This window comes from Knufia obscura, assembly GCF_036327395.1.
Source record: "Knufia obscura strain CCFEE 5817 isolate CBS 148926 chromosome Unknown scaffold_12, whole genome shotgun sequence".
Taxonomy (NCBI): Eukaryota; Fungi; Ascomycota; class Eurotiomycetes; order Chaetothyriales; family Trichomeriaceae; genus Knufia; species Knufia obscura.
The window spans coordinates 876152-889556 of NW_027042698.1; the positions used below are offsets into that span (position 1 = coordinate 876152).

At 52.8% G+C, this 13405-nt stretch overlaps 5 protein-coding genes across 5 annotated transcripts; 3 read left to right on the forward strand and 2 right to left on the reverse strand.

The window, feature by feature from the left end:
- Window positions 1-928: 928 nt before the first annotated feature.
- Window positions 929-6264, forward strand: PMZ80_009114 (uncharacterized protein; the record flags this gene model as incomplete). Its single annotated transcript, XM_064877510.1, has 2 exons — window positions 929-5680; window positions 5734-6264. 2 exons carry the CDS (start codon window positions 929-931, stop codon window positions 6262-6264), a joined length of 5283 nt encoding a protein of 1760 aa, XP_064727012.1.
- Window positions 6265-6481: 217 nt separating this feature from the next.
- Window positions 6482-8644, reverse strand: AFG2 (AAA+-type ATPase; the record flags this gene model as incomplete). The annotated part of the gene is made up of 1 exon (XM_064877511.1): window positions 6482-8644. One exon carries the CDS (start codon window positions 8642-8644, stop codon window positions 6482-6484), a length of 2163 nt encoding a protein of 720 aa, XP_064727013.1.
- A 672-nt stretch (window positions 8645-9316) lies between these two features.
- PMZ80_009116 (uncharacterized protein) lies at window positions 9317-10465 on the reverse strand (the record flags this gene model as incomplete). Its single annotated transcript, XM_064877512.1, has 2 exons — window positions 9317-10399; window positions 10448-10465. The coding sequence occupies 2 exons, from the start codon at window positions 10463-10465 to the stop codon at window positions 9317-9319; spliced, it is 1101 nt and encodes a 366-aa protein (XP_064727014.1).
- A 418-nt stretch (window positions 10466-10883) lies between these two features.
- Window positions 10884-11396, forward strand: GOT1 (Golgi Transport; the record flags this gene model as incomplete). Its single annotated transcript, XM_064877513.1, has 3 exons — window positions 10884-10905; window positions 10957-11048; window positions 11100-11396. The coding sequence occupies 3 exons, from the start codon at window positions 10884-10886 to the stop codon at window positions 11394-11396; spliced, it is 411 nt and encodes a 136-aa protein (XP_064727015.1).
- Window positions 11397-12192: 796 nt separating this feature from the next.
- Window positions 12193-13401, forward strand: PMZ80_009118 (uncharacterized protein; the record flags this gene model as incomplete). The annotated part of the gene is made up of 1 exon (XM_064877514.1): window positions 12193-13401. One exon carries the CDS (start codon window positions 12193-12195, stop codon window positions 13399-13401), a length of 1209 nt encoding a protein of 402 aa, XP_064727016.1.
- Between the last annotated feature and the right edge of the window lie 4 nt (window positions 13402-13405).

Here is a 13405-nt window from a genome sequence, read left to right on the forward strand (position 1 = left end):
TCGAAGATAACCAGCAGTAAGTCAAATGTTATCTAGTCTCAGATACTGCCTTTCGAACACATTCAGGAAAGCGGAACCTCAAGTGTCTCTGGTAAGGAAGTCAAGGCAAGTCGGCATTTTCCCCAAGAAGAGCAGCGCTTGTTACACGAACACTGTCAAGGTATACCCTGGTACATGCATTCGTGCATCCTGGCATCCATCAAATATTACCGATTGTGTATTCCATCTTCGATCTGTCGAACCCCATGGTCCATGCTGTGAAACAATACTGGCCCGCCTATGCCTTCCCCCACTATGTCGTCCAATCCTGCTTCCCTTCGCTACCATGCAACAACTCCGATTCGATCCGTTCTCAAATCCTTGTCACCCCAACCACTATTTCCACTGGAGGTTGTCCTGCTCGACTTCATGTGACGCAATGAAGTCCAAGTGCTTCCAACTTCTGTTCCAGCCACAATGAGGCGACAGCCCAGCCGAACTCTTGTGTCGCACCAGGCTGGACGAAGCTCCTCAATCAATCTCCACGGTACGGAGTAGCTTCATCGCATGTTGTATTGTGACAGTGACGTAGGTTGGAAAAGTCTCTAACGAGGTAGAGGCCCAGTAGCAACAGCTTCAAAGACTTCTGAAGCCCGATTCTGTGGTTTCAGTTCTTCACATCTTCTCAAGAAATATACCCATCTATACAGAGACGAGCATATCCTATATACCCCGCTCGCATTGTATTTGTATTATTAGCATACGAAGCATGAGCTATTGATTGATGACAGAATCCCAAAATCCACGTTCATCAGCATCATACGCATATTACTCGTTCCCACCAACACCTAGTAGGGACATTACACCGCATCGCATATCAAACGCTTCTTCAGAATCGGAGAAACGCACACCAAGCACTACCAAGTCCTACAAATCCACCAAAGACACCATGGCACCATCACCAGCGGCAGGCGCCACTAAGTCCCAGGAACCATCCACACCCACAAAGCAAGGCAAGAGTCCCAAGTCGTCTTCGACGCCAAAGCTAGACGAGACCCCAAAAGCTGACACCAAATCAGCGAGCACTCCGCGCAAGCCACCCAAACTCGGCCAGCCAAAGTCCGCAACACCGAAGCCCAAGGATCCCGCCCCAAAGAAAGAAGCCGAAGACACCAAGCAGAAAGCTGAAGACACCAAGGAGCAGACCGAGCAGTCGACAGAGAAAGACGACAACGACAACGATAATGACGATGATGTTTCCGGCAAGCAGGCTGGCATGGACACAGGTGCTGAGGAGACGTCTGTAGCTGACACCGAGGAACTTTCCGAAGCGGACCCAGAACCTGTTGAAAGCTCAGCTGACGACGAAGGTGATGACACAGTCGCTGGCGCCCGAGACACAGCCGATGATACACCTGCCAAAGCCGCTGAAGACGAAGGCACCGAAGCCGAGGATGAGGGTGAAGACACAGAAACCCAAGCTGAGGAGGCAGATGATGAGGCGGAACCTAAACAAGGCCAGAAGGGTGGTGCTCTCAGTGGTGCGAAGAACACTGCTGGCAGCGCTGCGAAGGGCGCCACCGATACGGCCGGCAAGGCTGCTGACAACGCTAAGGATACTGCTGAAGATACCGCTGGTGATGTCAAGGACACTGCCGAAGATACCGCTGGCAAGGCAGCTGAGGGCGACGCCACTGGCGCTGCAGAGGAGGCCGGCGAAGGTGCCAAGGACACTGCTGAAGACGCTGCTGGTGACGCCCAGGATACCGCTGAAGATGCCGCTGGCGATGTCAAGGATGCCGGTGAGGATACAGCAGAAGGCGCCAAGGACACAGCAGAAGGTACTGCCGATGATGCCAAAGACACAGCAGAAGACGTTGCATCTGGCGACCCATCTCAAGTCGCAGACGGTGCGAAAGAGAAAGGGGAACGCGACGCAGGTGAAGTCGAAGACACAGCTGAAGAGACTGCCGAAGGCGCGAAAGACACTGCGGAAGACACAGCTGATACCGCCAAGGACACGGCCGAGGACGCTAAGGACGCAGGTGAGTCTGCAGCTCAAGGTGACGCCGAAGGTGCCGCAGAGGGTGTTAAAGACACAGCTGAAGATGCAACTGATGGTGTCACCGACCAAGTCAAGGATCTGAGCCTGCTGAAGGGTCTGAAGGTCTCTGAGAATGGCGACATTGCCGACAAGGACGGAAACGTCATCGGCAAGCTCTCAGAAGGAGATCCAGAAGACCTCGAAGGCTACGAGATCGGCGACGACGGCGAAATCCTCGATGAAGATGGAGATGTCGTTGGCCGTGCTGACCTCGCTGAAGGTGCCCAAGACAAGGCCGGCGAAGCCAAGGACAAGGCCGATGAGGGTGCTGAGGGTGCTGAAGACACCGCAGAAGGCGCCCAAGACGCCGCTGAAGATGCCGGTGAAGAAGCACAAGATGCTGCCGAAGACGCTGGTCCCAAGACCTACCTTCCTGACATTGATGTGCTCAAGGGCCTCGAAATCCAAGAAAACGGAGACATTCTCGACAAAGAAGGAAACGTCCTTGGCAAGCTTGATGAGGGCGACCCAGCTGACCTCGTCGGCATGACACTGAACGAAGAAGGTGAAGTGCTCGATGAGGATGGCGATGTCGTTGGTCGTGCCGTCACTGTACCACAAGAGATCAAGGAGGAGGCTGAGGAGGCCGCTCCGGAGCTTCCTGGCCTCGATGCCCTTGACGGCCTCAAGGTCGACGAAGATGGTGCCGTCAAGGATGCCGATGGCAACAAGATGGGCCAGATCACCGAAGGTGACCCAGCTGATCTCGCTGGCATGACAGTCAACAAAGACGGTGAAGTCCTCGACGAGGATGGAGATGTTATTGGTCGTGCCGAAGTTGCGCCCGAAGCTGCTGAGGCCGTCAAAGATCAGGCTGAAGGTGCTGAGGATGAGGCCAAGGAGCAGTCACCTGAGATGCAGAAGCTGCAGGAACTTCAAGAGCAGCTCAAGCCTAACCTTGACATCGTTGAGGGCAAGAAGCTCAACAAGAAGGGTAACATCATTGACGACGAAGGCGAGATTCTCGCTAAGCTTGTCGACGGTGACCCGAAGGCTTGCGCCGGCAAGGTGCCCAATGAGAACGGCGAGATCCTTGACGATGATGGAGATGTCATTGGTCGGGTCGAAGTCGTGTCTGGTGAGGCAGCCGACGAAGCAATGCAAGAGGCTCATCCTGAACTTGTCGAACAACTCGAGGATGCACAGAAGGCCGCCGATGAGGCACAAGATCAAGCTGGCGATGCCGACGACAAGGCTGAAGACGCTGGTGACCAGGCTGAAGATGCTGCTGACAAGGCAGAGGAGGTCGGCGATAAGGCCGAGGAAGCAGCCGACAAAGCTGAAGACGCCCAGCAAGAAGCTGAGAAGAAGGTTGACATGTCCCAGCTTGACGGCCTTAAGGTCAACAAGAAGGGAGAAGTTGTCAACGAGGATGGTGACACTATTGCTAAGCTGTCTGAAGGCTACGATCTTGAGGCTGTCCGAGGCAAGAAGATCAATGAGAACGGTGAGATCCTAGACTCTGATGGCAACGTTGTTGGCAAGGTTGAGTTCTTGCCAGACGCCATCGAGGAAGGTCTCGTCGACATGATCGAAGAAGCCAAGGACGATGCCAAGGAAGAGGAGTCACCGATGTCCAAACTTGAGGGCCTGAAGGTCAACAAGAAGGGCGTCGTCCTCGATGAGGAGGGTGACGAGATTGCCAAGTTGTCTGAGGGTGAGCTTGAACAATGCGCTGGCAAGAAGCTCAACGACAAGGGCGAAGTCCTCGACAAGGACGGCAACGTGATCGGCAAGGTCGAGATGACTGCTCAGCAAGCCGAAGAGGAAGAGGAGGAAGCTGCAGTAGAGGAAGAGTCGCCAATGTCTGTCCTTGAAGGCCTCAAGGTGAACAAGAAGGGCATGGTCATCAACGAAGATGGCGACGAGCTTGCCAAGCTTTCTGAAGGCGAACTCGAGCAGTGCGCTGGCAAGAAGCTCAATGACAAGGGCGAGGTGCTCGACAAGGACGGCAATGTCATCGGCAAGGTCGAGATGGTCAGCCAAAAACCTGAAGATGATGGTCTGCCACCGCTATCCATCCTTGAAGGCCTCACGGTCAACAAATCCGGTATGCTCATCGACCGAGACGGTAAGACAGTCGGTGAACTCTATGAGGGTGATGCCAAGAAGCTGTGGAAGTCTGGTCGCAAATGTGACGACCAAGGTCAATTCTGGGATGACAGAGGCAACGTCATCGGCCGTGCTCGGACAACTCCACGTGAAGAGGACGAGACTGAAGCAGAGTTTGCTGGTCTCGAAGGCCTCATCGTCGTCACTGGAGGTTTCGTTGAAGATGAGAATGGAAACCGTGTTGGTCAGCTTGTTGAAGGCGACGCCAAGAAGCTTGTTGGTCGCCCTGTCGACGAAGACGGTGATGTGACTGACAAGAGAGGTAATGTCGTTGGTCATGCCGAGCGATACGAGGAGGAAGAGGAACCTGAGCCAGAGGCGATTGACCTGTCCGAGCTGAAGGGTCTTCGACCAAACAAGCAGGGCAATGTCATCGGTCCCGATGGTGTTCCCGTCGGCCGTGTCGTCGAAGGTCCTATCGCTGATCTTGCTGGTCGACCAATCGACGAGAATGGTCAAATCTGGAACGATCGTGGCCAGGTCATGGGCCGATGCGAGCTTATTCCACCGAACGAGCGTGAGGCCAAACCAGAAGGACCTTTCGCTGGTCTCGAGGGTCTGATTGTCCGTAAGGATGGTATGGTTATAGACCACGAAGAGAATGTCGTCGGTAAGCTCGTTGAGGGCGACCCCAAGAAACTTGCTGGCCGAGCCGTCGACGAAGATGGCGACATCATTGACAAGTATGGCAACGTCAAAGGTAAGGCGGAGCCATACGAGGAGGAGGAGGAAGAAGTGGTTCCCGACGATCTCAGTTCACTGGCGGGTAAGACAGTCAACAAGTCCGGCAAGGTCGTCGACCAACAGGGCAACATCTTCGGTGAAGTCGTTGAGGGTGACCCCGCGAAGTTGGTTGGCTGCAAGGTTGACGGAGAAGGTCAAATCTGGTCAAACGATGGCAAGGTCATCGGCAAGGCTGGACTGGTCGCAGGTGGTGATGATGGCCGTGCTGAAGGACCATTCTCGAACTTCGAGAGCACAGAAGTGACCAAAGAAGGCTACGTTGTCAACCCTGCTGGCGAGATCATCGGTCGTATCACGGAAGGTGAGATCAAGGCTCTTGTTGGCCGAAAGGTTGACGATGATGGAGATATCACCGACAAGAATGGCAATGTCATCGGCCACGCGGAACGATGGGAGCCAGAAGAGAAGGAGCGAGAAGTCAACCCAATGTCCGGTATGCGAGTCAACCGGGATGGTGAAGTACGTGACAAGAACGGCGATCTCATTGGACGTCTCACGGCTGGCAACCTTCCTCACTGCATCGGCAAAGAGATCAACGACAACGGTGACGTCGTCGACCAGGACGGCAACAAAGTTGGCGAGGTCACTCTTCTCGAGAACATCCAAGAAGAAGAAGAGGAACCAGAGGAGACAGAAGAAGAGAAGAAGGAGCGAGAAGAGCGCGAAGTCGCCAAGAAGATCGGTTCTATCATCAACCAGACCATCGAGAAGATGGAGCCCATCTGCAAGCAAATTACAGAGGTATGTATTACCCTGCCCTTCATCGTACCTATACTGACATATCGCGCTTTCAGCACATCGAACGAGCAGACCGAACACCAAGAGAAGAACTAGATGAGGAGAAACTCGTCCAGGATGTGAAGCCCTTGATCGAGGAGGGTAACAAGATCCTCGGCGAGTGCAACGGTTCGATCCGTGGTCTTGATCCTGATGGTCACATTGCGGCCCAAGCCAAGGCAAGAGCAGCATCTGGTGAGGCATCGCCAGAGGAGCACCGTGTCGCTGAGGGTCTCAAGGAGCTGACGACACGAATTGTCACCACTGTTGACAATGCGAAGAAGAAGATCAACGACATGCCACATGCCAAGAAGAAGCTAAACCCTCTTTGGGGTCTGCTTACCGAGCCGCTCTTCCAGATCTTGGCCGCCGTGGGCTTGTTGCTCAGTGGTGTCCTTGGTTTGGTTGGCAAGTTGCTCAACGGCCTTGGTCTTGGTGGTCTTGTGAACGGTATCCTTGGTGGATTGGGTATTGACAAGTTGCTGGGTGGCCTAGGACTTGGCTCAATAGGTGAAGCTCTGGGCTTTGGTGGAAAGAAGAAGAAATAGATGACTCGCAACGAATTGTTGAGGGCATCGATCGCATCATGAATCTGACACGGTCAGATATTGGCAAAGACTGCATTTCTGTTGTTTGGATTTCTGTTTGGTTATTGGGAGGATGCTTGGGACATAATCGGTGTTCAGTCCAGTAGGCTCGACTCGCAAAAGGGTCACAAGTGTACTGTATAATAACATAATGAATTTCATTAATTGTTCAACAAACCTATGAAGCCGCCCGCTCCGCATTCCAACTTTCATACTCAGCTAACATCTGCCTCGTGATCGCCCGCGGTGTCCTCCTAATCCCCTCAAACACATCATCCGCCGAAATCTCCCTAAGCTCACCCCCCTCCCCATTCCCAACCCCATCCACACTCTCCCCAAACGCAATCTCCCCCGCCATCTGACACGCCGCCACAATCTCCGCCCCCGACATCCCCTCCGTCTCCCTCACAAACTCTCCCAACCGTCCCACCACCTCCTTACACACCTTCTCCGTCCCACTAAACCTCCCCCTAAATATCGCCTCCCTCGTCTCCCCATCCGGCGGCCCCACATAAACCACGTTATCGAAGCGTCCCGGCCTCATCAACGCCGGATCAATAACGCCCGGTTTATTCGTCGCCGCGACAACGAGGACATCCCGTAATTCCTCGAAGCCGTCCATTTCGTTGAGGAGTGTGGTCAGTACATTTAACTCACTATTGCTGGTCCCACTCGCCCGTTTCGCGATCGCATCGATCTCATCAAAGAAAATAATACACGGGCTCGCGGCGCGCGCCTTCCGGAAGACCTCGCGTGTTGCACGTTCGCTTTCGCCGACGTACATACTTATCAATTCCGCCCCTTTCACTGCTAAAAAGTTGTAATCTGACTCTGTGGCGAGGGCCTTGACGAGCATTGTTTTGGAGCACCCTGGTGGTCCGTATAATAGGATCCCCTTTTTGGGGGGGATGCCGTAGCGGGACAGTTCGGAGGGGTATTTTAGGGGCCAGGTTACGGCGGAGATGAGACGGGTTTTGTGCGGGGTTTGGCCGCCTATGGAGGAGAAGGGGGTGTGGGGTTTTTCGAGGATGATGGATTGGAGGGCTGAGGGGCGGATGTGGGTTAGGGCGAGGGTTAGGTGGGTGGGTGTTGGGTGGGATGTTGATAAGGGTTGGGTTGTGCTTGGAGGCTGGACGGTGCCGTTTGTGGTAGCTTCAGAGCCGTTCTGGTGGACACCAGTGCCGTTGGTGAATGGCTGTTCTCGGTCCTGCGAACTATCTTCGTCTACCAGATCCTCGATCTCGTTCAGTAGGCGCGACAGATCGTCACCAACGTAGCCGTGCGTCTTCTGTGCAGCATCACGCAATAGATCCTCACTCAGCAGGCCATCGTTGAGTGTAGTCAGAATCTCAAAGCGCTGCTGTGCATCCGGTATCGATACTTCAATCTCGTGCGCAAATGTGTTCTCAGTACGTAAGAAGCTCTGAAGGTCATTCGGATCTCTGACCTCAGCCACGATCATCGTTGTACTCGGCAGCGCTCGGAAGAGTTGTTCTACTGCTTTGGCGTCTGGTAGACTAAGCTTGCCATATATGTTGATATGCACGAGCGCTGAGCCTGTGGTGAGCTGTGGCGTTTTTGAGCCGGCGCTGTCCCAGTAGGATATGTTTGACCAGTCGTGTTCTGTTTCGAGGGCTCGACGTAGTGAAGACTTGCCGGTGCCGCCTGGACCATAGAGGAGGACACCCGTAGCGTGTGCATTCAGGGAGTGCTTCTTCGTTGAGCGTTGGTCAGAGGTCGTCTTCCGTATCAAGCGCCGAATCCTCTGTTTCTGGGCGTGCAGTCCGCCAATACGTGAAAACGTGATTCTCTCTCTGGCGTCCTCCTGTGGCTCTCCTATCCGCACTTGAGTAATGCTTGCCGCCTTGTAAATGGTGTTCCGTGGCCCCAGAACCTGGAACTTCTTCTTCTTCCTTACTACAAGTACGTCCAATACCTGGCCAGCCGCGACATATCTGTAGTTCTCTGATACCGTGACTGCCGCAGTGAGTTCCCAAAGCTGCTTCCTCTCCTCATCCAGGTCGTCTAGGCACTTCATCGATATACTTGCCACTTCCTGGACAGTTTCACCCGCTTTCGTGACCAGTACATCGTTGCCCAGCTTCAGACCGCATTGATCCTGTAGCCATTTCGAAACACCTACGAGACCCTCCTTCAGCTCACTTTTTGATGTTATCCATGCTACGGCGAGCACTGCTGCTTGGTCCTTGAACTCGAGTTTGCATAAGTCGCCGTTCCGTAGCTTGAGACTTAGCATTTGTGGTGCTGACATGAAGATCATGGCGTCCTCTCGGTAGTCCTTATTGTCGACCTCTGAGGGCCGGCACTTTAAAGTAGCCATGTTGTATCAACGAAGGCCACTCTCTGAGATACTGGCGCGGTCGCGGAGTATCGAAGCGGTGTTGTACTGGAGATTTTATGGCTCGAGATCCGGCTGTGTCCTTGTGTATTCGTTGATAAGTGAACTACGATGCTGGGGTACTGGTTCCCTCTTGAATCGTTGGGAGTCAGTCTTCCAGTGCAGGTCCTCCAAATGCTCACAATTGGTCAATAGAACGACATAAGTGCCGCCTCAGAATACATAAGACGGACGTTGAGCGGGATCGAAAAAGGATAGCAATATCTGACAAAACGAGGCAATATCGAAATTTTCTAAGTCACCAAAAAATATTACTTACTATCGTGCCTGATCTGTGAAGTAGCCAATGTATCGAGGCAGATCTCTCATGGCTTCCTCGCATGCAGTACGCATCAAGATAGAAGTCAACAAATGCATTTTCACACGAACATAGGAGATTGGGAAGAGCAATTACTCAATATTGATATACTTGCTAATTTTGGTCGAGACGCGCTGTCCTAAAATGGTAATTGTCGGCGAAGGATCTATGGTTACGAGACAGTCGCAACCCAGTACTTTCATGAAACCCAAGTTTGAGTACCTTCTCCTTGTCTCTATCACGGTCGAAAGCCCTTGTTCATGAAGAAGGTGTACGCATGTCCTTGACACCTAGCTTCACAGACCCTTCGAATCCGCCTTTCCCGCACTACGTGTCACCCGCTTGGTAACAGTATTCCCATCTGAATCATCTTCAAGCCCAGTCGCGCCTTCGTGCTCTTCCATATTATTCTGCACGGCATGTGCGTCTTCATCTGCATCTGGTATACTTGTCGGGCTTGCAGGTGCACCTCGTGTCTCGGTCATCTCCTGCACACCGTTCCACGCCCCACAAGATTGGCACCTCCATCTACCTAACTCTTCTATCGTCTTGACACCTGGCGGAGCTTGGCCGTTGACCAGTCGGCAATTCTGACAAAGTAGAGCCAATCTGTTCTTGGCAAGGTGCTCGTCTTCTCCCAGCATGACATCCAATATTCTGTCGTACCAGTGCGGAACATGTTCGTAAGCTGCTCTTGAAGGCGCTGCTTGTATAAAGGCATTTGGGGCAAAGCCTGGCTCGTCTGGGCTTACAGGGCTGCGCATGGTGCTCTGATTGCTCTGTGGTGAAGCAGGCTGTGGCCTATGCTGGTCATTTGGTGTACTGGGTGGGAAGGTAGGAGGGCGTCGCGAGGAGATGTTCGCAGTAGGTGGTGGTGGCAGACCTGTCCTCGGAACATTCTGTTCTGGTTGCTGTGGCTCCTTGATCTTCCTCTTGGTTCCCTGCTTCGATTCTTCTTCTCTCGGCTTTTGTGGAGGCGCTCCCCCATATTTCTGCAGCAGTTCCTGGGTGCTATCATACTTGGTAGCCTTCTTCAGAGCTGTAATCTTCTCTTCTCGCTGTGTCTGCAGTCTCTCCACGTGGGCCTGTTGGCGAGCGATTGACCAGCCGAATGCTGCCGTGATACCCTTTCTGACAGCAAATATCAGCAATGGGCCACCGACCAGGCTTCCATAATGTGGTAGATCCCAGTCTTGAGGACCGATGACCAAAACCAGGATCAGAGCTGAGATCAGGTAAGCTAAGCTGGTATACAAGGTCCAGAGTGCTTTCGCTCGTCGCTGCCGCGTTCTTGTCTTATCAAGGCTCACAGTGGAAGAGTTGATTTGCGCCGACAGCTTCTGCAGCGCCTTTTCGAATGAGGCAGCGGAGGAATCGTTCTGGAGCAGTCAGCACAGTACTATCGTAATGTCAAAGAATCTTCTTACCCTCCATAGCCACGACATTGTGCCTTGCCAGTCGTCAGATGTGTAGAACTGAGCTGTTTGTTACAGGGTATATGTCAGTCTTGAATTCATGGTCATAGAGTCGGGCACACGACGAAGATGGATCTGGTGGACCAGAGCAGCATGCAAACACACGTGTGACGTGGTGCTGGCTCCAAGCGTGCGCCAGACCCGAAATGGTTCCCAGGACTCAGTTTTAGCGGCCAAGTTAAGCTTTGCGGAGGTTCGGTAGGCGGAAGCGCGTGGCCCAAACCTCAGTCCGCATGCGCGTATGGCGGACAGGAAAAAGTGAAGACACATCTGCTGCCAGCTTGTCCTTATCTACAATTACATCTGCAGCGCCGAACCCGCTGAATTGTGTTGAATTGCAACCCTACTGTCGCAAATCCCACGCTAAAGTGCCGTCCAGTGCTTCAAGATGTGGCTCTCAGATATGCAGAGTCAGTGCTACGAATTGTGTTTCCTGGACATGAAGTGCTAACATTGACTAGAGATTGGCGTCGCCTTCTGCGCGGGAGGCGGCTTGTTCCTGACACTTGGGTTGCTAATGTTCTTCGACAGGTCTCTACTGGCTATGGGGAATGTATGCGACCGCAGAATCTGACTCGAAGGAGATTGATGCTGACCGAGTCAGATCTTATTCGTTATCGGCCTTACTCTGATCATCGGTCTTCAGAAGACCTTCGTGTTTTTCGCGAGGAAAGAGAAAATCAAGGGAACGGCTGCCTTTACAGCGGGCATTATCTTGATCTTCTTCCGATGGCCACTTACCGGTTTCCTGGTTGAGATGTACGGCATTTTCGTCCTCTTCGGTGACTTCTTCGCGACCATAGGCTCATTCGCTGGCAATGTTCCCGTTGTTGGTCCTTACATACAGATGGCTTTGAATAAGCTGGGAGGAGGGCGTAGGAATGCCGAATTACCGGTCTGAAGAGCAGCAAGAGCAAGAGCAAAATATGATAGAATGATCATGAAAAGCGATGAGCCACTGAGCTCAGAGCCAGAACCCTATCGGCAGCAACAAGAGATCAATCGCAAAGTATCATGATGACTGGTTGGGATGGACTTGGCTCTGCCCGCTAGAAGATTCTACGACGACTAATAGTCTTGCAAGCCTGGAACCAGAAGAGATCAGATTGATCAAAACTGGTAGCATTTGAGCTCAACCACCAAGGACGTCGAGGCGTGGTGAAGGATAGCATAGATAGGCCAAGACCTTGAAGGCGGACTGGACGAAGCAGGTATGAGAAGGCAACACGCAGGAAGACAAGTGGCCGGAATATAAGCCCAGGTGTAGGTGAAGTGCAAGCACGATGAGGTTTTCTGGGTGGACGTCGATAGACATTTAGCGGCCGAAGAAAGAGATTGAATTCAGGCATGGAGCAACAAGAAGGCGCGTTTCGATCGAAGTATCATCAAGAAGGCACATATCTTTGTGTACAGTTGCAGCTTCCAGGTCGGCGTATTGGGGTGGACCTCTGGAGAAGTGAAGACAAGGCTCTTGCCAAAAACCAGCACGTCGAACCACACTCGAACTTTTGTTTGCCTAATGTTTGTTCTTTCTACGGGCAGCAAGAACGCGACTAAACACAACCTGAGTCTTCGATACCAATTCACCTCTGTTACTGCAAAATTCAGCCATATCGAAAGCATTTCTTGTGCACTACTAATTATCTCTTTCGATCACTTTTCGCCCTCGAGGCATGCCCCAGTCATAATCCGCAAAGATGTCCGTTTGGAATCAGGTTCAGCTGAAGGCGGCCATCGATTGGTCCAACGTTTCGAACAGTCCTATCGTCCTCGAAAAGCTTCACCTCCTTACTGCAACCCCAAAAGTGCTAGCTAAGGAAGGCTATGTCTTCAAGCCGCTCACCGAGGTTGAAATCTGGTCAAAGAATCGTTGTCGAAATTGTGGTCAGCGATTGAAGAGATATCGGCCAACGGCGGGAGGCGGATACTATGAGGAAGAAGCAGGTTTACTCACGTTCGAAGATGGTCAAGATCAACATGGAGGCAACCACGATGGACGCCCTTTGACTGCGCAAGAGGAGTACGCACTCGAGGTCGCTAAAGCAGCACAAAGCATGATCAGACAGAAACACCATTGCTTCTTCCACGACGGCCAAACGTTCAAGGGCGTCTACCAATGCTGCGGCGGTCGACTCAACACCAAAGGTTGCTGCTCAGAGATCAATCATACCCCATGCGATCTAGACGAAGTCAGAGCCGAATGGCTATACCACAAGACTCCCACACCAATCGTAGCTCCAGCTACACCACAACCATCAACACGAGGTAGAGGACAGGGCCAGCGCATCCGAGGAGCTCGAAACCGCTATGTCAATGCACACACCAGAAACGAGCCTGCACCACCAAGAAGAAATGCTACAGATATTCGAGCTGCGGTTGCTCTAGACTGCGAGATGGGCACCTCAGTCGTAGGAAACACACCACTGATACGCCTCTCAGTCGTCGACTTCTTCACTCGTGTACCCCTCATCGACCGACTCGTTGCCCCGTCAGTCGAGATGGCCCACTACAACACTCGCTTCAGCGGCGTCACGTTTTCCGCCATGCGAAACGCCATCCGCAACGGCGAAGCCATCCTCGGTACAGACCAGGCACGCGGGATGCTCTTCAAATACGTCGATGCCAACACCTTCATCGTTATGCACGGCGGAAGCAGCGATTTGACTGCGCTAAGAATGATTCATCCTGCTGATCGGATCATCGATACTCACGTGCTCGAGCGGTATGATCTCAACGCCAGGGATCTCAAGAAAGGCCTCAAGGAAATTTGTGAGAGAAGATGCGGTATCCGGGTGCAGAATGCAAAGCTCGGAAGTGGAAGAGATGCCGGTCACGACAGCTTGGAGGATGCTATGGGTGCTAGGGAGATTGTTTGTGCTTGGCTGCGGGAGATACCAGATGAATAGGTGA